Source organism: Dermacentor andersoni, chromosome 1 (genome assembly GCF_023375885.2).
Source record: "Dermacentor andersoni chromosome 1, qqDerAnde1_hic_scaffold, whole genome shotgun sequence".
NCBI classification, from domain to species: domain Eukaryota; kingdom Metazoa; phylum Arthropoda; class Arachnida; order Ixodida; family Ixodidae; genus Dermacentor; species Dermacentor andersoni.
The window spans coordinates 312,905,152-312,930,641 of record NC_092814.1 but is presented as its reverse complement, the minus strand read 5'-3'; the positions used below and the strand labels follow the sequence as shown (position 1 = coordinate 312,930,641).

The 25,490-nt window shown below is 44.6% G+C and overlaps 1 protein-coding gene across 1 annotated transcript; it reads right to left on the bottom strand.

Moving 5' to 3' along the window:
- Positions 1–6,145: 6,145 nt before the first annotated feature.
- On the bottom strand, positions 6,146–23,071 carry LOC126548400 (uncharacterized). Its single transcript, XM_055063054.1, has 5 exons — positions 23,044–23,071; positions 14,687–14,851; positions 12,777–12,870; positions 10,526–10,698; positions 6,146–6,860 (listed from the first exon to the last, which is right to left on the bottom strand). Exons 1-5 carry the CDS (start codon positions 23,044–23,046, stop codon positions 6,774–6,776), a joined length of 522 nt encoding a protein of 173 aa, XP_054919029.1. The 5' UTR covers positions 23,047–23,071; the 3' UTR covers positions 6,146–6,773.
- Positions 23,072–25,490: the final 2,419 nt, after the last annotated feature.

Below are 25,490 nucleotides of genomic sequence, written 5' to 3'. Positions count from 1 at the left end.
CGTGCCCTGAACTTACCTCAGCGGCTGACGTCGGGGACGAGCATAGCCCTCCCCAACATCACGCCACCCTGCTCCCTTCCCCTCGAAAGCGCAGATGAGATCGCCCACGCGGCTGCAGTTGCTGTGCTGGCCACTAAGCGCACGCGCAGGCCATCTCTCCTCCGCTTCTCCTCCACTTTCCTCCTTGCGTGCTCTTCTTTCATCTAACGCTGCGCTCCGCGTTCACTCGGTGACGAGTTATAACGCCGCCGACGCTCAACGCAGGAACGGGCGCTAGCTGCACTTTAAACGTATTAAACGGAAGCTCCATAGGAGCCGCTACCTCACCCAAACATCTAGTCCAGAATACCAGTGAGCTGGCAGTCTTCGAGACAAAGCCGACGCATAAGCGCTTCTTTCCGCGTACCGAGGTGAAGTGACAATCTGAGGGTGTGCTTTCTTTATTCTATTTTTTTCGTTGTATATCACTACATACACCATGACGGGAATTTCGAATCTTTAAGACAGACACACCTCGGGTTGGCAGAAAAAGGAAACTGAACTAAATGTTCCTAATTATTTGGCATAAATACGTCAAGTGGCATGCCCTTACAAACTAATTTGTGTGTCGCGAAGAGATTTATAGAAAACATGGTAGCCAAGCAACGCTTTTGGCGGCGGTCTATTTTCAAAAAAACGTTAGTTTTGCTTGTCATTACAGTTCATTGCTAATAGCTATACAAATGCACAGTCGAGACAAACTTCATGTTGGGAATAATATCAAGGAAGAACGATGGATCTTCTACTTTATATTTCCAATATGAAAACTAGCACACAAACTGAAGCATGAAAACACACGCAAATAATGAAGACTGAACACTACCGTCACATATACTCGACCTTCATTATTGTGGGCAAGTGTTAGCGTGTACGGGGCGTGTCTGTCCAGTGGCTTTCATCACGCATCACGCTCTCAGTGTAAAGGACACATTTTTCTTTAATGGATTTGCCACAGCGAAAAGCCAACACCAAGTTTTTGGACGATGAAAAGTATGTGGCCGACATAGTGCGCATTCCACACAGAGTTGAAAACGTAGGCAACTAAATTCGCCACAGCATTTTACCGGCGTCATTGTTCTGCAGACTTCGCTGCAACAGCGACGCAAATCTGCGTTGAGCGGAAGATGCAAATTTCGTTCAGTGCCCTTGGTGCCGTAAATTTTGTCAATATCAACCCGCTATGAGCAAGGTTTCTGGCCTACAATCACCCTGTCATCCGACAATTTCTTTCCTCCTGAACAATGCGTGTGTTTGCGAGAGATTGGGGAGAGGGGGCAGGCAGTTAGGAGGGAGGTTCAGGGACTAAAAGTTAGAAACAACTGAGAATAGTCTAGCCACTTGACTATTTAGCGAAACTTGGCAAGGTGCTAGTCGATAAATGGAGCTTGCGCTAAAATAGTGCCATTTTGTACCACACTGCGCTTGCAGGATGCCGCTACACAATGCAGTGCCCAAAGCAAAGCTAGAAATACGCAGGCACACTTTGTATATGCCGACTGCCTACGGCTTTCAGCAGCTTTAAAACGAATGAATAATTCCATCATTTTTCCTGTACGGTTCAAGTGGATAACGATAACTGAAGAATGAGATGAATAGTATTGCCTGAACTACGACTTTTGCTCTCCTCCTGCTAGAAAATAATAAATGTGCGCAAAAGAAAGAAAGAAAGAAAGAAAGAAAGTGGACTCGGAAAACAATAATCCAACGGTTCTATTGTATATGTATCACAAATCAAGCTATCGTCGAAATCAAGCTATTAAGGTCGTCGATCGTCACTGGTTTCAGTGGTGCCCTACCACGTTACCAGAATAATTTTCATAACCGGTGTCATGAACGACAACGACAGAAAAGGGTAGCAAGGAGCAAAGCTAACGTTGGGTGATGCGTAGTGAAAACTTTCCTGGCGTACCATTTTTTTTCATGGTCATGGCATTCCCTAGGAATTTGTTAGTAAGCCAAACTAACATTAAAAAGCCACGTACGAACCAAATAGAGACCATCATTTAAATCAAAAAGTTGTTAACTGTCCAGTATGTGGTGTCGTTACTCGGAAACACTGATACTGGTATGGCTTATTAGGCGGCTAGGGGCACTCATCTTCGTAAACATTGTGTACTCGGCATCTGTACGCAGTAGTGCACGCTTACAATTGCGCGCCGCACTTGCACTTAACATGCAATCGCAGTACGGTCGCTAGCTGGGCAAGTCGGTACAAGTGCATATTTGCTTGCAGCGCGAACGAACCAACAAGGACAAAGCAGAAAGACGTAACACGAGCGCTGCCACAAGGCGCACTTCTTTTAATTGTTCACCGCCGCTTCTTCAATGGACGATCCCTGTGTCATTAGAATGCGTTTCTCAGAGATAAGAAAGTTCGCTAACATACTTCTTGAAACAGAAGCTACTGTTCGAATTGTCTCGCGAGGCTCTCTTGCTTTGTTCCACACCAATTAGCATGAGCAGGCCGGCGTCGTAGACTCTATGTGGTCAACATGCCAGTATGATCGGCAATTACTTGCTGGTTCATACCAAATCAGAATGCGAGCGTCTCCCGTCTATCTTGATATAGCCGCTGTGCTTGTCATCTAAAGTTCTGTACAGTTCTGTATCACTTTATAGGCAACACTTAAAGCTTAGCCGAAGCACCTATTGCAGATGTGGTGCAAATGCGTGTAAACTAATTAATCTTTATTAATTACCTTCACACGTATCATTATCATATCAGCCTTCTTTTTTCTTGCTTTTGCTTTTGGTATAATACAAGAAATTATGACGTTAGATTGCCTTTTAACAGTAATAAAATATTCCCTTTATGGATGAATCGCATACTGTACTTTTGTCCGCTCTTCTACAAGTTCAAGACAACGGCCCCTTCGAAATTTTCACATTTGGGGAGAGCAGCATACGTCATCGCAACTAAGTCAACGTCATAGCGCTACCATTTTTCAATAGGTTCCAAGGCGACCGCGTGTGCATCGCCACTACTGCTGCTTCTCGGCCGTATACTTATGGGACGCTCGCTATTTATCTTGCGTGGAACGAACTCACGTGTTGCGTGGCGAAAAATGGAGTTCTCGTCATCTTCGGAAGGCCCTGAATGCTGGTTGTACTATGTTCTACGCTATTCGACGACATGAGCAAGAGACGTAGTCACAAGGGCGCGGTTCCTAGCGGGAAACATTGGAAATATACAGTGTGTGCGAGCTACGGTACTTTCAAAATTCTGGTACTGGGTACTGAACTTTCTAGCTATAAAACCTTCCTCTTCCGATGTCATGGAATTGCCCCTTCAGCAGTGATTTATGACTGTCAATGAAAGTGTCAAAGTTACATACTTCATTCCGAGACGCCGTCGACTCCGTTGAAAGAAAGCCAAGGTGGTAGGATAACACTTCGCGCATTTCCAAGTGAATCGTCGTAATTAGAGTTTGATTAAATGTAGATTTAGTGCAAGGTAATTAACGTCGCCTTCTTTTTTTTTCTCATAACGAACAATTAAACTATGGCATCAAAGAAGATGCGCAAGGTAATTGTTGGTTGCGGCAATTACTAGGAATGAAAAACTATTCCGTCGCGACTGATGACGAAACGCGGCACGTCAAACATGCCGTCAAAAAGTGCCTTCTTTAAAGGGGTTGTGTGCAACAATACTCTGAAAACTGAAGCAAAATGAAGCAACGTTCGGTAAGTCGAGAGTTCCATTGACCTATATGATAAATATTCGTTTTTTTTTTTCCTTGTTGCCACATGACACAATTGCCGAAAACAAGCCGGCGCTCTAATGTTTGCACTGGGACGAGAGGTCACAGCGAATCGGGAAGAAACAACAGAAAAACTACACATATATTGCACCGAGATGATCTTGCAATATATGATATGGAAAGAACTTCCATAACAAGAGGCCCAAAGAGCGAGCGCAGTTTTCTTGCTTCCTTACAATTTATAGCTCGCTCCTAATAAATTCATATATCGAATATCAATTGAGCAAACTTAGTGTTGCAGACATAGTAGGCTTAGTAACCCATGCCTGACGCCGGGCCACGCTTTAGTTTTCCTTTTCCGTTTATTTTAAGGGATTACCAGGCTTGGGCAACAAACCCGAGAGCAGATCTTATGGTGACGATCGCGTATAAAAAATATTGCACCTATACGTACGCCGCGATAGCAGCTGAAAATATAAACGAAGGCGCGCGCGATCCAGCAGCCAGCCTTCTCGACAGAAAAGAGGACACTACAGGTCTCACCTACGACATTACCAGGTGCCGCGTGCATAAACCGTCACCGGAAATGCGCCGCGCAGCAAGAAAGCGAGAGAGAGGCAGATGAGACGTGTTCTCTCCCCTCCAACACCGGAGAAGACAGGGCAAGAATATCACTTGAGGGCACTCTTTGAGACAGTGCAGCAACAAATCTAGGTCTTAGGTATAGCAAAGAGAAATCGGAAATTATGATATTTAAGGAAACGAGTAAGGACGTGGTTTCAATTCAAAAGCAAGCCCCATGCCCATAGTGAAGCATTGCAATTCACCTGTGCGTAGTGTAAACGAAGGAAACACCTACTCAAGTGTCCACCAAAATAATCTAAAAATGAAAGGGAAGCGGAATACAGCAATAATGAAACATAGAGCACTTTGGAGAGACAGTAAATATGGACTGGTGCGAGGAATCTAGCAAAGGACGCAGGAGTAATGATGCCAACGCTAACTTTTGCAAACGCCACTCTGTGCTTAAAATCGGACATCTTGTCTGGGTTGGAAGTTAACCAAAGATCCATTGTTAACCAATAAGGCAGTGCAGAGCGACATGGGTTGTAGCTCTTTTGAAGACAGACAATCGCAGCGGAAAATTCGGTTTGGAGACTCAGCAGCATTGATGAAAATAAATGGGTGACTAAAGTGCGCAAATATCTGTACCTCGAAAGCGTGGACGCAGAATTGAGGAAGATGCCAAGGAAGGAAGGAAGGAAAAAGTGGAGAAGGAAGGCAGGGATGTTAACCAGTTTAGCCTAACCGGTTTGCTACCCTACACATGGGAGCGGGATGGGGGGGATGAAAGATGGGGAGAAGAGATAGAGGGCACATAACACGGCACACACATCGTTGGTTACAGTCTGTCACTCTTGTGCGGTACGTGACATCACTGTCACAGCCGCTTGACCAATCCCGTATCCTTCATGAACCGAAGTAGTCCCTTCGTCACCTTCAGCCAAGAAAGTTGGCAGTCAAGTACAGGGTAACTGACAGTGTAAACAGATAACCATGAATCATCAACAAAAATACGAGAGCAACAGAGGCAGCACATTGGATTAACGGATGGAAACAAAAAAGATAATCGAGATTTACAAGAATGGCCAGAAAGAAATGACACGAGAAAACCTGTACGATAGCACCATGGTAATGCCTTGCTATTTTAGGCACGAGGTGGTTGCGTAAGGACATTACATTATGAGGTTTTACGTGCCATAACCCTGATCTGTTTATGAGGCACGCCGTAGTGGGAAAGTCCGGAAACTTGGACCGTCTGGTGTTCTTTAACGTGCACCTAAATGTAAGTACACGAGTGTTCCTGCATTTCGCCCTCATTGAAATGCGGCCGCCGGGGCCTGGATTCGATCCTACGACCTGTTGCATAGTAGCCCAACACCATAGCCACTGAGCAAACGTACTAGAGCAAATGTTTGCAACAGGACGAGACGTGTGTCTGCGGAAGCAAGAAACTGGATACACTCAGCCCATCATAATGGATTGCGAATGAGCATTCACGCAGCATGACCCGCAGGAAACGTTTACATTCCAGAAGCGCGGGTATTTAAAAGAGATGGAAGCATGAACTGGTCAGGATCAAGATAAGCAAGAGACGTACCTTTAGAGTATATTGGGGAAAAAAGCAGTGAAGCGGTTGATAAGACCAGATCCGTTACAGCCAGGTGCAAGCTAGGTATAGATTTTTAGGTTTTTAGCGCACGAGAAATGAACGAGAAACAGAGGTACGACGCGGACACAGCGTTGTGTCCGAGTCGTACCTCTGTTTCTCGTCCCTTTTTCGTGCGCTAAAAACCTAAAAGTTATGGAATATCAACATGCCCAAACCTACGCTCTTTCTAGGTATAGATGTTTTAAGGAAGAGAGGAAATATTAAGCAGACACAGAAAAAAATGCTAGACTGATAAATATGTATAGATCACCTGATTAGCTGAAGCAGGCTAGGTGACTACTTGTCACAGCCCCGTTTCGAAAGGGTTGCCAATAAATCATCATCATCATTCGAGAAAGAATCTCCATCGGGAGTGTATAGCTTGCCTCCTTGCAGCATCACCTCGAACGTTTTATTTGCTGCTGTATCCGCTATTACGAAATTATTTTGAGATGCACTTACAATAAAATGCCACCCACCTTTCACCCTCCTCCTCACTTGTACAGACTAAGCAATTTCCAGCATATAACAAAAAGATTACGACGAGACATAGTGAGGAACGCTTAAAGTCAGAATGGTAAGGATACAAAATATTTACGGCCGAAAAAAAAAAGCGAGAGAGAGAATTCAGCTTGTATGCACATAGAATGTACAGTTCATTGTCCCACTCCACGTCGTCCGAAGTGGAGCACGGGGCTCGGCATTTGCGCACGCGGGCCTTGCACCGTGCATGTTGCTCAGTATCGGAACCCCGCGCTGGGCAGCTTCACGACGAGCGACTCCGGCCCACGCTTGGGAGCGCGGGGCCGGCTACGCCCTAGTCACTGCGGGAAGACCATTCGTAGCAGGAACAGGGAGCGCTGGAGTTGCTGGTTGCTTACGAAGTGCAACACGGGACCAAGCGTGTACTGCGGATAAGAGAGGAGAAGTACTTGATAAGAGAAACCGATTTAAAGCTCGCAGCACCGTTACACATAGGTGACTAGCACTGATATCGGCGCCGCCGTGTGACAAGCAGAAAACAGCTCTTTTTGCCTAATTCGACTACCACCATCACAAACGGTGTAGTTAAAAGCTTTGAATTATTTTACGGCACGGGATCTGGGACATAATGAACAAGGCATTTATAGTAAGAGTGACTCGAAAGAAGCGCCAACGAGGCGGCTGTCTTCTTCTTTATGCAATTTGCTTTTCTGCAACTACGATGCGTTGGATACAACCGCGCCCCGAGCAATGACACACACACACACACACACACACACACACACACACACACACACACACACACACACACACACACACACACACACACACACACACACACACACACACACACACACACACACACACACACACACACACACACACACACACACACACACACACACACACACACACACACACACACACACACAATATATATATATATATATATATATATATATATCAGAAAGAAGAAGCACACTTACTGATTTCTTAAAAAGAGCACCTCGGAACTACTTACACCAGGCACTACATATTTCGAATTAAGCGTGTATTCCCGCCAAAATATTCCTGCCGCCGCGACGACGAGAATGTATACTGCCTACTACTCGACTGTCCCCAGCACACTACACATGTATAGTGCATTTAACAAGAACTGCGCTTAATTTATTCAAATGGGCTTTTTTCACTGTCCAAGGTGTTAGGCCCATGGCTATCAAGTGCACAACAAAGCCATGTAAGCACTTCAACGCTTCTTTGGGAACAACGGCATTTGTGATGATAATTGGCTCGAATGCGTCGTGTGTAATTATGTCTCATTCGTGCATCTGAAGCCTGTGCGTGTCTGTCATCCACGGACTTTGTTTCAATTGGAATTTTTTTTTAATTAGACGTTATTCCGTTTTAAGCATTACCTTACGCAGCATTCTAACTTTTTGTTTCAGCGGAAAGGGGTAGCCGTTGCCGGCGATAACTCATGTGTTAATTTTTAAAAGTAAAATAAAACATAGCTCAATAAAGCAGAGTGAAACCTGCCGAAACTCGTTTTATGTTGCTTCTTAGCGTCTCTTTATACGCGGTTGGGACACGCCACGATGGAAATGGGACGTGAGAACCACAGCCAGATTGAACGTGTAAAGGGGTTTCGTACAAGAAAGCGGCGACAAACAGACCATATTTACTACGTTGTTTCTTCTTATTCACTGTTACTTCGTAGAATGAGAATCGGGATAAATTAGCCCGAATTGTTCTGCCTCATGGTTTGCTCTTCAGTGGTATCCAAGGGCTGTGAAACACAAGGCCAGATGTTGAATGACCCTGAAGATGGGCAATACCCTTTTCAAAAACTATGGCGCTCCGATACACCGGCGGACCCACAAGGATGCACTCGGTTTTGCATGCACACTGTGATAAAACTACCTGCTCGCTCTATACAGCAAATGTGCATGCTGTGACCTCATGTGCAGAACACTGTTTACCTGCTCGCTAACTATACGGTCGCGGTCGTTATGTCACGCTATGGGGCAGCTCTCTGCGCACATGCTCTATCGCGTACTAACTTGGCAACGCGGGATTTCTTTGTAGGTAATGTGACTTATACCTCATAGCCATTAAGCCAGTCGGTCCTGTTTGTAAACCGTCGCGCGGGAAGACTGCAGTAAGAGAGAGAGAGAGAATAGAGGAAATGCAGATAGAGAAAGTGCAGTGTGGCTTTGAAACGTCAGAAGGGCCGTCAGTTTGAACGTGCCAACCGCTTTCGCACGCGTCAAATTGATAAAACTGATTGCTGACTGATGTCAAGAATGATGTTTGCTGAATGATGTCTTGATGGCGCTTGGAAAGGCACGGTTCGCGCGTCGAGTCGTCGACCGTGAGTCAACTGTGACGTCACTCTGCGCGTCCTAGTGACGCCGTCCCCGTCAGTGTGGTCAGGTGCCGCCAGCTGCGGCGGCCGACGTCGAGCCGCGGACTCACTAATGCTCGTAGCGCAATCAGTGCCGCGTAAAGACGTCGCCTTCGGTTCAGCAGCAACAGCAACAGTTCTCTGTCGTACAGCGGTGGCTCCTCTACTGTTGCTGGTGCTGTTGTTCTAGTGACACTTGGGCGCATTATTTCTTGTCGCGTGTGATGACATTAGTGCCCCACTGGTACCGCGCGCTACTTCTGCGTGGTGCTTAGTCCTATAAAAATTCTTACTTGACATTGTTTGCAAAGAGTGGCCTAATGTCCAGTCTCTAAAAATGCGTGACATGTGCATGCGCTTGTGAGATTCTGAGCGCTGAATATGTTTGCTCGTCGCACCTGTGCATATTTCACTCTATACTATTACCGTTTTTGGAAAGCTTTGGCAAGTTCTTGTCTCTCTAGGGCATATCTTGGACAGTGGCACAGCAGGTGGTCGATGTTTTCTTCGGTGCCACAGACCTCGCATGCTGCACTGTCAGTCACTCCAATTAATGTAGAGTATGCCTTTGTGAAGGCAACTCCTAACCAAAGGCGACAGAGAAGCGTAGCTTCACGTCGAGGAAGTCCGAGTGGAGGTCGGAGCTGCAGGGAGGGGTTTAGTCGATGTAGTCGTGTAAGTCGTAAGTTTGGCGAGTTCCACTCGGTCACTGTGAGGATGCGTGCCAGGTGTCGAAGCTGCCTTGCAGCGTCAGTCCTCGAAAGCGGAATCGGAACGCTGTGCTCTTCTTGATGAGCTGTGCGAGCAGCGTTATCGGCGGAATCATTGCCACTGATTCCACAGTGGCCAGGTACCCACTGAAAAACGACTTCGTGGAATTTTTGTTGGACATCATGGTGAAGTTTGACGACTTCGTATGTCAATTGGTCATGACATCCGTGTCGGAGAACTGACTGCGTGCACTGTAATGCCGGTTTTGAATCACAGAACACAGCCCATTTTCTGGGTCTTTCAGAATCAATGAATTCCAGTGCTCGACGCAGGGCCGTTAGTTCTGCCGCCGTTGAGGTCGTGACATGCGATGTCTTGAACCGCAGTGTCATTCCTCGCGTTCGTATAACCACGGCACCACCAGAACTGCACGACGTAGTCGATACATCGGTATAGATGTGCACGTGGTTGCTGTACTTTTCATGCAGAAGAAGTAAACTGGACAATCGGCCGCTTTCTGTGCAGGTGCTGCTGGAACACCGCCCACATCGCCCGTTGGCCCATAAAGTGGTGAAGGCGCTTTTGTGTTTCTTAAGGACGACGGGTTTGTGCGACCACATGTGACTATTAATGCAATTTCTGTAAAACCACACGCGTCAGCGAACTTGCCGCAATTTCCTTCTTTCCTTCCCTCCTCTCTCTCCCTGTGATCTTTGCTTTCCCCTTTCCCATTCCCCCGGTGTAGGGTAGCCAACCGGACGTTATTCTGGTTAACCTCCCTGCCTTCTTCTTTTCTCTTTCCTCCTCTTCCTACTATTACCGTCTTCTGCTCTCTCTCTCTCTCTCTCTCTCTATTTCCCATTCTCCCTTTATCCTTCTACAATATCACGCCGGTGAAAGAATTCCTGAGGTTGACCTTTCTGCCTTTCCCACATTAAAAAATATTTTTTTCTCTCTTTCTGACTGTACCCTTACCTGAAAGAGGTAGCTGCGTCGGCGGAAGGATACCAGGACGTGCATGCGGCACTGGGCGTCATCGCTGGGCTCGAAGCGCAGCTCGAGGCGAGGACGCAGCCACGACTCGCTCTCTACGGCTACCTTCCGATGGGGCACGTACTCCACCACATGGTACGACATGTGGAACTCGCCTGCAAAGTGCCACATAATGGCGATCCCCGTTTTCATTCGGTAGAATTTACAATAATTTTACAGTGTTCAACTGGTCCACGGCGCCAATTATTGCACAAATCCAAGGATACAGTAAAACGACCGCCAAGACTCAGCGCTGGCCACACGGCAATGGCGACAGAAGGGACCAATGTTGAGTAACATACGCTGAATCTGGTTTGACGATGTCAACTGTCGTCACTTGTCTCGAGATTAGAATCGTCTAGCTCCTGTGCCACGCCGGACTGCATGAACTGTGCGTAAGTGTACGGGGCAAGCTCTGACGTATCGAGGCTGTCGTAAGTATCGTGCAGCCAGCACTGTGAAATGCTGCCAGTTATTGCAATCCCCTTATTTCTGCAGCGACACTGTGTAATCTGTGAATATGGCAACAACCTGACAGCACGTTTCGTCGCATGCTGCCGCCTGTGAAAAACGGAAGTGTTTCACGGACCTCGAGGTCTGCGGTGATATATTCTTTGGGAGGAGATTGGATCAGCGCCTCAGCAAATACCAAAATAAATATATTACGCAGATATTACGGCCACGAAGCACACGCGTTTGCCAGTGCATTGCAAGAGATGTGCCTGCCAGCGGCAGTTGAAGAACGGGCAAGCGTTAGCGTTAGCTGGGCATCTCCTACAGTCCGCTCCACTCGCATTTACCGCGCTGAGGAACCACAGAGGACTAATTTGATTTCGCATATTCAAGCGCGCATCCCAAAGACGCGAACGCCACGAGGCAGCTTGCTGCAAAGCGTCAAAAAGGAAAAAAAAAAGCATATCAAAGAAATGGACGCGCCGCCACACTGTGCCGCTCAATCAACTCTGCCGCAGAGCGAGTTCAGTATTCCGTCTTCCGCTGCAGCAGCAGACATTATGCAAATTGTTAGGATACGCCGGCACGAGCGGTACGGACCGTAAAAGCTAAGCTAATAAATCTCTCTTATACACCAGCACTGCTCGCTAAAGTTGCAGAAGATGCGAAAACCTTGTTCATAAAAAAGAATAAACATAGGTTCGAGAGCCTGCCATCCGTTTCCCTCATTGATTGCTACATGGCAACACTGTAGATGACGAGGGCGACTTTGCCTGTATCTCAAGCCAGAAGTTTTTTAGAAGATGGTGGTGTTCGCTATGAGAGCCTACTACTGTAACAGCAAATAAATCCAGAGCCGGAATAATTGCTCAAGTCTGCTGATTTTTTTCCCAGGTTCTTGTTTCCAGCAGGTGGCACTCCCTTAAGTTTTGATCAACAGTGGCCGAACAAAAAGATTCTCAGCCGAGAGCCAATGTTTCGACGAGTAGCCTTGTGAAAACGTTGACTCTAGATTGAGGCTTTCCTTGTTCGCACACTGTTATTCGACACGCACATGATCCAAGGTTGTCAACATTAATTCAGAGTCCGCCACAACGGTGTGCCTCATAATCACATCTTGGTTTTGGTACGTGAAACTTGAACTGAAATAAATATAAATTGTACGTCATTCTGCCTTGAGGGACAGCTGTGAGGCCTTTACAGCTGACCAGTTGCACGAATATTTCCTTAGTCCAGTACAACAGAACACCTCCCTGCCTATGACTCTCGATGCCCATGGCTGCAACCATTACTCTTCTGTCTCGTTTTCAAATACCATGGACCAGCTTAAGAATATATGAAACGTAGGCTAAAATATTTGTTACTAATGCTGTTAGACGGGCCAGTTGGTTTCTAGATTCGTGAAACATGTTACCACCACAAATGCCGTTTTATTTCCGGCTGGTCACTCATGTTTCAGAAATATAGCGTCATTTACACGCTTTACGCCCATAACATGGCCCAACGGTTAAGACATTTACTTTCCTATTAAGCTAAAGCCTGCCGGTTGGATGGTTGTTCTCCTCACAATGGTGCTTAATATCGGTCTTGTAAAAACGTGTTACGCCAGAGTCAGAGTGCCCATGAAGCGTGCTTTGTAAACATATCGCTGTAAACATTTTTTCCACGCACGAAGCATCAAACCTATCATTCGTTATACTAAGGCAATATAAAAGAACACAGATAATACTGCCTATCTCACCTATCAGGGGGAACTCGTAGGTAGCTCGGTAATGTTTTCCAACCGACATCTGCTTGCCATCGGCTTCGAGGACCGAGCTTACGAACGGCAGCCACTGCAAGAAGAGGGAATTAGAGCACCTAATTAAATTAAGATTTGTCAAGCTCTATCTAAGTCTGAAGTCGCAGAATAAACAGAATGAAAACGTATAAGGTTGCGGCGTCACAGTTGTACTAATAATGAAACATGACATGACGGTGCGGCAGATGTGCTACCATCGTTGTCCGTATGGATGTGTTCTGGCTAATACGTGAGAGAAAAACAACAACAAAGACATCAAATAGGGGTGCAGAACTGCCTTGCTCTGTTTTCAATATTCGGCTAAATGCATGGTTTATCGGAGTTGTGCGCCATCCTCCGCGTTGTGTCTCACACATCAGCTATCACTATCATTCTTGCACCGCATGTGTGAAGTCTCATTAGTCATTACACTCCTACTTTCCCTCGACTGAACTACTTCGTCGCTGTCTGCGGCAGCCATTTTAGATTTATGGAGCACACTCCCTTCAACACCTCCCACCCCCTTGTATGCTCTCACGCTGCTTTCCCGCTTCAGACATCACTTGAGCAGGCAACTTCCTCGTTTAGTGGACGTGCCCGCTTGGAACACAGCAACAGAGCAACGCATGTGCGACTGTGTCCTAGACTAATCCACTAAAAACGAATCCAACGTTTCACAGCGTAAGCAATTCGTCCTAGGCAACCTTCGTGAGTTTATTTTACTTACGCGTTTTCTGTTATTGCGCGCACGTTATCGCTTACACACGCACTGAAAAGCTCCTCCCCACCCGGCATATGGGCAACCAAATGTAAAGATCAAAGGAATTTGTAAAGCAGGCTTCTCCTCAAAGGCGAGCTTAAAGTGGGGAAGCCAGTTTTAACAAGCGTTGCTGCAGGAACTGCGTCGCACGCCTGCGCCCCTGGGAAGCTTTAGAGGTATGTTGCAAACACTTCGCTCAGATCACCGATTATAAAGGTGTAATATTCAACAACTAAATGAATATAATGACAAAGTACACCCGCAGCCACACTTTAGGTCATATCGCTGGTCCCATCATAACCGCGGCGGCCGCATTTCGACGAGGGCGAAATGCAAAAAGGCTCGAGTACTTGAAGGTAGGAGCATGCTAAAAAGAAAAAGATCCAAGGTGGTCGACATTAATCCGGATCCGATGACTGTGGCCTGCCAAATAATCAGATTGTGGTTTTGGCCCGGACAACATTGGAATTTAAAAAAAAAATTAATTCAAACTGTATGTCATCCTGTCATAGAGGACAGTTGCTAAGCATAACCTTAGGGGTGGGCAGCGCAACGCGGATGAAGGACAAATGGAAGAAGACGATACGAGCTTTCGTCCTTCGTCCGGGTTGCGCTACACACCCCAAGGTTATGTTCAGTTACCAACTCGCCCAGCTTACCGTGTTAATTCAGCTGTTAAGCGCCTACTGCAAATCAGTTGCACGAATATTCCCTTCGTCCAGTATAACATTCCATGCCTAGGGCTCTCGATGCCCGTGACGTCAGCAAATATATCTTCTGTGGACTTGCGATAAGAGTGAAAAGTATTGATTCGACGTCGCTAGCAAAATCACGACGGCATCATCCTCGTTCACTCACATGCATGAAAACACGTCCCGTGGGATTCCATCGTGTTCACGGGGGTAAATGGAAGCGGGGACAGTTTTCGCTGGTTGATGACGCCCCACGCCAATAAAGACAACTGTAATAATGCAAATGATAACACTGGCGCGCCACCATGCTTGGAATGTCAATGTGAGTGCGCCAACACGATCGCATTATACTTGCAGTAAAAACATATTTTACTAACGACTCTCCAAAGACATTTATAATGCCCCTGGTAGGGACTTGCCTTGCTCATGTACTCGGAGCTGGTGACAAAGCGGTAGGCGTCACTCGTGCTGGCCTTCAGCGTGATGACTTGTAAAGCAACCCAGCGATCTTGGTCCACCTCGACTTGGTACAGCACGGCGAAGCCCGCTAGGCACACCGCAAGGAATGACAGCCAGCCTTTGGCCTGCGTTCATAGGCGGCGAACAAGGGAAACAAATGTGGAAACAGGCCTGGCAGATATAGTGGCTGCTAGCAACCTGAGTAGGACACTTCATTACGCAATTTTTTAGGCCGTATGCGTGTTTGTGCACGAACGCGTGAAGCAACATTCAATACCATTCCAGCAATCTTGACTTGAGCATCGTGCTTTATTTTTGGTTCTCCTCGTCGTCAAAGAACTTGTGCAGTGGTTCGATGGTATCATTACTCACGCAAGGCCACGGCAGATGAGACTAACGCATACTGAGATGAGGCTCGATGGCGGTCTAGATTCAATCGTCCTGTTGAACGTATGCATGTGGGTCGGTGTTGCACATGAAGGAATAAATTAGCTCTTACAAAACGAGGAAATAACAGTAATCGATGCTATTTCCGTTGTAACCATATTTGAGTACCTGCTTTACTTCGTATAAGCTATACTTACTTACTTACTTACTTACTTACTTACTTACTTACTTACTTACTTACTTACTTACTTACTTACTTACTTACTTACTTACTTACTTACTTACAATACTTACTATACTTACTATACTTACTATACTTACTTACTATACTTACTCCAAGGCTGATAATTTCTAGTTGGAACCTAAATTGCAGCAACAAATTCAGCAGATAGAATGCGTGTAGGTGATTGCTGCTGTATCTGGAAAGTATGAAGCATAGTAATGCTAGCTCAAAACTAATACCCTGTCAGCGCCTTTCCAGTACACTTTTCGTAATAAACAGCAGTACAACGCACCTAGCGTTACATTCAGAAGCACGCTTATGCAATAAAGCTATCCTTCCTTCCTTCCTTCCTTCCTTCCTTCCTTCCTTCCTTCCTTCCTTACTTCCTTCCTTCCTTCCTTCCTTCGTTTTTTTTTCATTCTTTCTTCGTTCCTTCCTTTCTTTCTTTCCAGTACCCAATTTCGCGATTCTCGTGTCAAGGCACAACAAGCTTGACTACCACACGACTAAGTTGTGTGCACAAATTAGCCTGTCACTGCATGGAATGGCAGCAACGGTGCCAAAAAACTCACGGCGCTAACCGGTCGGACGGACCTGCCTGCGGCCCTGGCACGCAACCATTCGGCCCCTCCGGGCTGCGCACCACAGTACAGTTGTAAAGTTCGTATTACGCAGTGGGTGGTGTGCCGGCAACGAAGCATGCCTGGGACAGACACCGTGCGCCCTGCTGTAACCTATAGGTTGGAATGGCTTTTATAGAGGTGAAGTTTGTGAATGAATTAGAGGTCGTTATAATCGTATTTATTACTTCTTTTCTCTGAAAAGTTCTTTTCGCGTTATACTTATACCAATAGGGGAATCCGTGAGGCATGGTAGAAGTGTCGGTGAAAATGTATCTGACAACCCTTTCCTCCCCCCTCCTTCCATACCCGTGCCAGTAGAACCCGCTCGCTTGAACATAATCGTAACTCAGGTAATGACGATGATTAACAATCTGACCCTTGCAACGTTTAACACCCGAACCGTCCTGAGTGAGGCTGGCTTAGCAGGACCCTTGAGGAATTATCAGACATGTTTGCGATATCATAGGCCTTAGTGAGATTAGAACTGGTGAGGCTTATACATTGCTGAATAACGGACATGTCCTCTGCTATAGATGTCTCCAAGATAAGAAGCAATACGGGGTAGGATTTCTAATCCCTAAGCACATAGCGGGCAACATTGACGAATTCTACAGCATTAATGAGGGTAGCTGTAGTCGTAATCAAGCTTAATAAGAGGTTTACATGAAAGGTAGTACAAGCCTACACTCCAACATCCAGTCACGATGATGACGAAGTAGATCAGTTTTATGAAGATGTTGAATTAGCGATGAGAAAAGTGCAAACTTTGTATACTATAGTAATGGGCGACTTCAATGCAAAAGTGGGGGAAAAGCAGGGTGGGGAACAAGCAATTGGTAACCACGGCGTCGATTCTAGGAACGCTAGAGGAGAGATGCTGGTAGAATTCGCCCAAAGAAATAAGCTTCGAATAATGAACACCTTCTTCAAGAAGCGTAACAGCAGAAAGTGTACCTGGAAAAGCCCTAATGGGGAAATAAGAAATGAAATTGACTTCATACTTTCTGTTGATCCCAGCATGGTGCCGGATGTAGAAGTTACACGTAGGGTAAAGCTAGGATTGACCTCAATTTGAAGAGAGAAAGAGCAAAATCGGTCAAGAAGAAACAGCTCAACCTTGAGGAAGTAACAGTAAAAGCAGACAAATTCAGGCTGGTACTTGCAAACAAATATTCAGCCTTAGAACAGAGAGATTATGATGACATAGAGCTAATGAATGAAACCGTAACGAGGTTGGCTTCAGAGGCAGCAATTGAACTGGGAGGCAAGGCACCAAGGCAACCAGTTGGCAAACTCTCCCAAGTAATAAAGGACCTAATAAAGAAACGACAAAAAAATGAAAGTGTCCAACTCAAGAGATCAAAACTGATCAACAAGACGAAAGTAAGTGATATTCGCAACTATAACGTGAGAAAGACTGAAGAAGCCGTAAAAATGGACGCAGCCTGAAATTAGGGAGAAAGAAACTTGGCATAGGACAAACCAAGATGTATTCACTAAAAGATAAGCAGGGTAATATCATCAGCAATCTCTAAGATATAGTAAAAACAGCGGAAGAATTCTATACTGGCCTGTACAGTACCCACTGGAGTACAGTACAGTACCCAGTCAATTACAAACAGTAATGAACACGATACAGAAACTCCTCCTATAACTAGCGATGAGGTCAGAAGAGCACTGCAAGACATGAAAGGAGAAAAGCGGCAGGAGAAGATGGAATAACAGTCGATTTAACCAAAGATGTAGGAGACCTAATGCTTGGAAAACTGGCTGTTCTTTGTACGAATTGTCTATCGACTGCAAAGGTCCCAGAAAACTGGAAGAATGCAAAAATCATAATAATCCACAGAAAGGGAGACGTTAAAGAACTGAAAAATTATATGCCCATTAGCTTCCTCCCAGTAGTAAATAAAATATTAACAAAATATTCTGCAATAGAATAAGGGCAACACTGGACTTAAAGGAAATAAGGAAATAAGGAAATAGGTGCAGGCATATATATAGATTTTACTAAGGCTTTTGACTTGATAAAACACAGAATTTTACTACATAAACTGGCAAGCTATGGTGTCCGAGGAAAAGCTCACGATCTTATGAAATCGTATTTGTCGAACAGAACACAATATGTTGACTTTAAAAATTCGTTGTCTTCAATACAAAATATTTATGCAGGAGTCCCCCAAGGAAGCATATTGGGACCGCTCTTATTTTTAATCTATATAAATGATATTGTGCAATGTGTAACTGATGGAAAGATTGTATCCTACGCTGATGACACTTCGGTGTTCATAACCGGGAGATCAGAAAGTGACATTGAAGAGAAAGCAATCAAAACACTGAGTGCATTAAATACATGGGCAAAATCAAATTGTTTGAAGATTAATTCTAAAAAGACAAAAATAATATTGTACTTTCCAAAAGGAATAATAATTTTTAGGCCGTTGAACGTGTTCTTAAGCTCTGATACTGTTGAAATTGTAGATTCTGTTAAAATCCTTGGCGTTATATTTTCAAATCATTTGACTTGGAATGATCATGTTGACTATATCAGATCAAAAGTGTCTTCAGCTGTCGGTGTCATGTTGCGGCTGCGCGGTATTCTTCCTGTGAAAGTTAGGCTATTGCTATACAACTCATTAGTTCTTTCTCTTTTGCAATATTGTTGTACCGTTTGGGGCACTACGGGTGTCACAGATTTATCCAAGCTTCACCTTCTTCAAAAAAGAGCTGTAAAATGCATTGCTGGTGTTCCTTATTGTTCCCCCACACATGACTTGTTTTTAAAATATGAAATCCTGCCAATCTATAGTTTCTACAATTACAGACTTTTAATTATCTATAAACGCTCTTCACACAGTGATGAACATTATATTAGTTATCTGGCAAAACTTGAGAAAAACACGCATATCCTGCAGACCAGACATAAAGAAATTTGGTTAGTGCCGACGCCTAGGGCATATTATACCGAGCAGTCTCTTTCTTATACTGTTCCAGTATTATTAAATAAATTAAACAAAGAATTGTTTGACCCCTTTCAGCATTCAAGTGATGTTATTAAGCGATTTTTTCTTAGCAAGGTTACGTAATGTTGCACTCAGTTTAAACCTATACCTGTTATTATTTTTTTTTTTTCGTTTCCCCATGACCAGTTATTTGTTTTTCTAATACCCATGTTTGTGCTGCAATGCTTAGCGCTGCTTTTTACAAAATGTTTTGTTATTTTGTTTCAGTGTTTATTTGGAAAATTGAAAATCTCTACCTGTGTACTGTACTGCCAAGTTGATAAAGGGGGCAGGACCACTGTCAAGCTTACGAGCTTTTAGTCCTGTCTCCTTCTCTGTCCAAGAGAAAAATAAAGACTGAATTGAATTGAATTGAATTGAATTGACTTAGTCAACAAAGGGAACAGGCTGGCTTCAGGAAGGGATACTCTACAATGGATCACATCCATGTCATTAATCATGTAATCGAGAAATCCGCAGAGTATAATAAGCCTCTCTATATGGCTCTCATAGATTACGAAAAGGCATTTTATTCAGTAGAGATACCAACAATCATAGCGGCATTACGTAATCAAGGAGTACAGAACACTTACGTAAATACCTTGGAAAATATCTACAGAGGTTCTACAGCTACCTTAATTCTACACAAGAAAAGCAGGAAGATACCTATAAATAAAGTGGTCAGACAGGGAGACACAATCTCTCCAATGCTATCCACTGCGTGCTTGGAAAATGTATTGAAGCTATTAAACTGGGAAGGCTGAGGAGTACAGATCAACGGCGAACATCTCAGCAACCTTCGGTTTGCCGATGACATTGTTCTATTCAGCAACAATGCAGACGAGTTACAACAAATGATTGAGGCCCTTAACAGAGAGAGTGTAAGAGTGGGGTTGAATATTAATATGCAGAATATGAAGATAATGATAAATAGCCGGGCAAAAGAACAAGAGATCAGGATCGCCAGTCGGCCTCTAGAGTCTGTGAAGGAGCACGTTTACCAAGGTCAATTAATCACAGGGAACCCTGATCATGAGAAGGAAATTCACAGAAGAATAAAAATGGGTTGGATCGCATACGGCAGACATTGCCAGCTCCTGACTGGAAGCTTACCATTATTGAAAAGGAAGGTGTACAATCAGTGCATTTTACCGGTGCTGACATATGAAGCAGAGACTTGGAGACTGACAAAGAAGCTTGAGAACAAGTTAAGGACCGCGCAAAAAGCGATGGAACGAAGATTGCTAGACATAACGTTAAGAGACAGAAAGAGAGCGGTTTAGATCAGAAAGCAACGGGTATGGACGATATTCTAATTGAGATTCTATAGACGATATTCTAGCTGGGCAGGTCATGTAATGCGCAGGTTAGATAACCGTTGGATGATTAGGGTTCCAGAATGAGTACCAAGAGAAGGGAAACGCAATCGAGTACGACAGAAGACTAGGTGGAGCGATGAGATTGGGAAATTCGCGGGTGCTAGTTGGAATCGGTTGGCGCAGAACAGGAGTAATTGGAGATCACAGGGATAGGCCTTCGTCCTGCAATGGTCATAAAACAGGCTTATTATTATTATTATTATTATTATTATTATTATTATTATTATTATTATTATTATTATTATTATTATTATTATTATTATTATTATTGGTATCTCCATTAAAACTGTACAGCGACAAATCCTCTCTTAGCCTGCTTGAGCTGACGAGGTTTCACTACATGTATTGCGTTCTAGCATTTTCCTTATCTCTACTTTAAATTCGTTTCCTCCATTAAAACCTCTATCTGTATACTGCACAGGTCGAGGTTGTAGGGGACTATGTCTGTAACGAACACGGCTTCGCCTCCTTCAGGCTTTATTTTTTCTACCACTGCTCTAATGTGTCTTGCTTATCTCGACCGCTGACCAGTTAGTGCTCCCATCAGTTGTGAACCCCAGTGCTTCTGAAAGGTGAACGTTCCCTACGGTCCTGGTTGGGTAAATACACTGACATGGCATTACAATGCGCTGAGTCGTCTCCCCACTTTTACTGCAGTAGACAGATGCCTCATCCAGTTGCGACTATATGCTCCTGTATGTTTTTGTCGTTAGGCAGCCAGCTCGGGTCTTGCTTGACGTAGGGCGCGGATTAAGGGACATGAACAGCCAGTGCCCCTACCGTTCGCGAGGCTGAAGCAGGCGCTATTTACATGTAAAAGTGCCGTCTATCGTAAACACCTCATAACAAACTGCATAATTGAAAATGTTCGATGGCTCCAAATGGTTATCCCGAAACCCCTCATGAGCGGTACTGTATTTTTTCTTCCTCTTTTTTCGGCCGGAAACCAGTTCCAAATTGTGTGCGAAGTTCGAAGTATGGGAGCCTACGGAAAGTGTTGAAATTTGGAGGAATTTCTGCCTTGTGAAAAGAAATTGCCGAGGAAACTACAGTGACGATTGGAACTTTCCAGCAGTTTTACAAACTTTATGACGACTCCGCCTTCAGGTCGTCATAACAGCGCATCTCTTAACACCCAAACAGTTGTTGCACTATTTATGTCGCCAAGCAACAGTCGCCCAATCGAGCGCAAAATTGTACAAGTCAGCAGGTGAGCCGGAGCGCTAGGTAAGATTGTGGTGTAGCACGTTCGACGTACGGAAATCAAACTGTCTGATAAGTATAAGCTGAGCTCGCTAGTTGAAATCTGGAGTTTGAGCTATGTATGTTTTGTTTCTCTCTATACTGAAGTCGGTTAAGCTTAGTTATTGGCTATACATGATTTTTTTCCGTATGCTTGAGCTAAACATTGCACCTCCACAAGACGGCCGGGAGCCTGTAATATTGCTCAAGCTACCAGTAGCTTTGAATTCTGTCAATGAAAGGCCAGAGATGGACACCCTCGCCATCTCTTCTGACAAACATTACCAAGAGCTATTGAATCTCTGCGCAAATTGCAGGATTGATTCCAATACCGCATAACTTCCACAGATCATCGATACGCAATGTGTCCCATATCTATTGCAACGCTCTTCTCTGCCGCGTGTAAGGTCAAGCAAGTTATGAATGGCTTTGATATTTGTCGTAGTCGTGTTCAGGTGGTACAAAACATTGATGCTGCTGTGAAGTGAGTTACAAGAAAACAAAACGGCGCATCACATTTTTGGAGTTTTCTTGTGCATTTTTCCAAGCGTCTATAGCAGTTATAGACTACAGACGGGGTTAGCGAAATGCAATATCGGTATCCTAAGAAGTACTACAATTACGAAGCCTTTAAGATGAAAACGTAGGATGTTGAATTTAATGGCACCGGGTGACAAAGTATAAGGCTTCTGGTGCCCCTTTCGAGCAACCTGTAACAATATCCTATGGCGCCATGCCATTGAAGTTCGTTTAAAATATTTCCACAGTAGTAGTTCCCACGGATTAGCATTTTTAATGCATAATACAGCAGCTTACAAAATCTATACACGCTGATGATATTGAATCTTCAGAGAGAAAAAAATCGGGAGTGATTTTTTTTTCTCATAAAAAGGCGCACCTTTCAGTACACGCGCTAGTTGATATGTGAAGCGTGATTATTTGAGCGGTGTACTTTGAACAAATAATCACGGCATCACATAACGCCCTCATAGGCTAAAGTAGGTGGATAAACACTGACGTAACGATGAACCAAGAAAGTCCCTCTCAAGATGACGGGAGCACCCTATTTTGTTGGACGTGGTTCTGCTTATTTAGTTTTTTTTTTTACTTCACTGCTTGGTTTGCGTTGCAATAAAAGTGTTCGAGAAGATTTGAGGTAATAGTCACTTAGGCTGTCTCAAACCACGTCGCTACGTCACGCCGATTTCGTTGCCAACGACAGCGGCGTCGCGTATCGTCACACACCCACAGAGGCGTGTAATTCCTCCGAAACAAATCGGAAAATAACAGTGCCACGTCCGAAGCTGCGCGTCGTCCAAGTAGGCAAAAACTTTTGACGTAAAGTACCACATTTTGTCCAGCAACCACTGCAGGACGCAACGCGGTGGGATCGCAAGGTCGAAATAAATTCCCAACCTAACGTACGACCAACCACGTGGCCTCGCGCAACAGTGCACTTACCATTGCCCTGACCCAAGCGGTGCCGCGAGTCCTCTGGCGCGCAATGTTTTGAGGCGGTTACCATGCTGACCGAGAACACGTGGTTTTCGAGCAGAGCACGGACAACCGGTAAAACGCTCTCTGGATTGATGAGGTCACGCCGGTGCACTGAACCAGGCACGTCTTTTATCGACCGCATGTAGAACGACACGATATTGTGTCTCAAACGCCTATTTACCCCAAACGGCGCGAAGAAAGATGCCCTTTTTTACTGACTGTTTGACACGCGAGAGCTAATTCCAACTAGCCATACTAATCGTAAATGTACCGCCCACAAGCGCCATGTAAAAGGCACTTGCTTAATACGCGAGTACAAATGCGAAGAAGAAAAAAAGAAAATACTGCGCAAGTGCTTTTCTGGAAAAAAAATGATTGTGCTGTGGAAAGAAGGCTTGAGAAATAATTTTTGTTGTTTTTTAGACAGCGCCACCCACTATCAAAAATAAGGGTGCAGTGTGCTGTCCAAAAAACGGAAATATGCTAAAGAGAAACATTAGACGATATTTCCTAAGACGGGACTTAAACGGTACAATTTTATATACGCTGTGTACGTTCAGTAGGCGGAAGTTCAGCTTTCAGAGGTGCTTACAACGCGCGGAAATGTATGCCTCTATATATTGTACTCACCCTTTAGTAAAACGCAGCGACCGCCTTTTTCCGCACAACACATCTTCAAGTGAAATATACACCTGGTTTGTTATGGCTTTTCTATATATTTTAGCTTCGAAATCGTTATGAAAAGTTGCCTATTGCAAGTACCACAGTTTTTCCACCTCTCCAGGTGGACTATGTGTAGAAGCGGACAATACTTGGGGTGCGAAAAATCAGGATGTTCAATTAGGCAAATACGAAAATTCTACTGGATCGAATTTACGTTGTAATCGCAGCGCAAGTGAAACCGGGAGGCAATAAGTCCAGTCCAGCTTCTGAGAAATAAAATATTCGCCCCAAAAATGCACTATGCTTATTGGCGTAACACATTACGGCGTAACACATTACGGCGTAACACATTACGGAGTAACACATTACGGCGTAACATATTACGGCGTAACACATTATGGCGTAACCCATTACCGGTCGCCTCATTGGCACACTGTGGTACAAAACTAAATGGAAGGCAGGTGGGATTCCTAGGATATTTTTGCGACCGATATCTCGAAACTGGGGCTAACCTCAACATTTCTTCTAAATCAATTTCACGTCATTGGCACCAAGCTTCAATTCCAGAATCCCATTTTAGCCCTATCACTAAGTAGGGTAGCAAACTGGAATGCACTTTCCAGCTATCCACCCTGCCTTTCTCTTGTGATTTCTCTTTCTTTCTGTCTTGGATTTAAGTGCCCGTTAAAAAACCTGAGGTGCCAAAAATTAATCCGGAGCGCTCTACTACGCCGTCCCTCACATTTCGCTGCGCAGTTCGGGACGCCAGACAATTCAATGTTAATGTAACCTTTATGGAATGCAGCATGGTACATTCAAAATATGCACGCAGAAACTTGCGAAACCGGCGAGTTGACCCTTCATGCCCGCAATGCTGGGCTGAGATACTGTCGAATGCTAAGTGTTAACAGGTTGCGGGTCCAAACATTACCGCGGGATCAGTAGTGACATGGACACACTCCGAAGACATGCCGAAACTAACAGTGTTATTTGCTGGTCACGTAACGGCCAATGGCACCTTCTTTAATGGACACGTCATGTAACAAAGCCTTCTTGCGAATGCAGTAGCCTATTGTAGAACGTTAGACGTGTTTCTATGGGTTACCCTCGCCTTTAATTACAAAGGGCTGCTTTGGAATCAATGATGAACGGTCTAAGTAATGGCCCTTTAACTGTAGAAAAAGTATTGGACTGTGAATTGATCGACAAGCGCAAATTAGAGCTCTGAAAGCCTCAATAAGCTTCTTAAGGGACAATTTGTTTCTGACCATTGATACCTATTCCTTTTTTTTTCCTGTTTTTCGCATTTATGTTCAACTATGTCTTCATATTCTAGTTCATTTATTCATAAATATGTGTGTTTGGGCATGTATAACTTGTATTTTCTCGCAAATTTCTGTATTCATTGTGCAAGTGTACCTTCATTTGTTATTAGTACTTTGCAAATTTCATTCTTTTCTTCAATTGCTTGTTTGGTTTGCTTGAACACACATGCGTACATCGTAATAAATGAAGTGCCTGGATATTCTAAAACTGGGGAAAGGTTTTGATCTAACCGCCGAGCTACGCCATCGTCAGCGCACTCCCTTGTTTGGGCCAGGAGCAGCTGGTAGACGACATGCGCCTCGACCGCATCGTTTACCGTTCTCAGCCGGCGCACGCACTTGCACCAAGATGTGCCCTTTGATAAATTATGGTTTTGATACAAATATAAATGCGTTCGAAGTTGCCGGGTTCTGCATTCGTTT

Excerpts from the sequence above, each read along its gene's own strand:
- LOC126548400 (XM_055063054.1), bottom strand. Across the intron at positions 12,871-14,686 it reads GCTCCGAGTACATGAGCAAG|TGGCTGCCGTTCGTAAGCTC; the intron begins GCAAGTCCCTAC and ends CTCTTCTTGCAG. Across the intron at positions 10,699-12,776 it reads CTACGAGTTCCCCCTGATAG|GCGAGTTCCACATGTCGTAC; the intron begins GTGAGATAGGCA and ends GGCACTTTGCAG.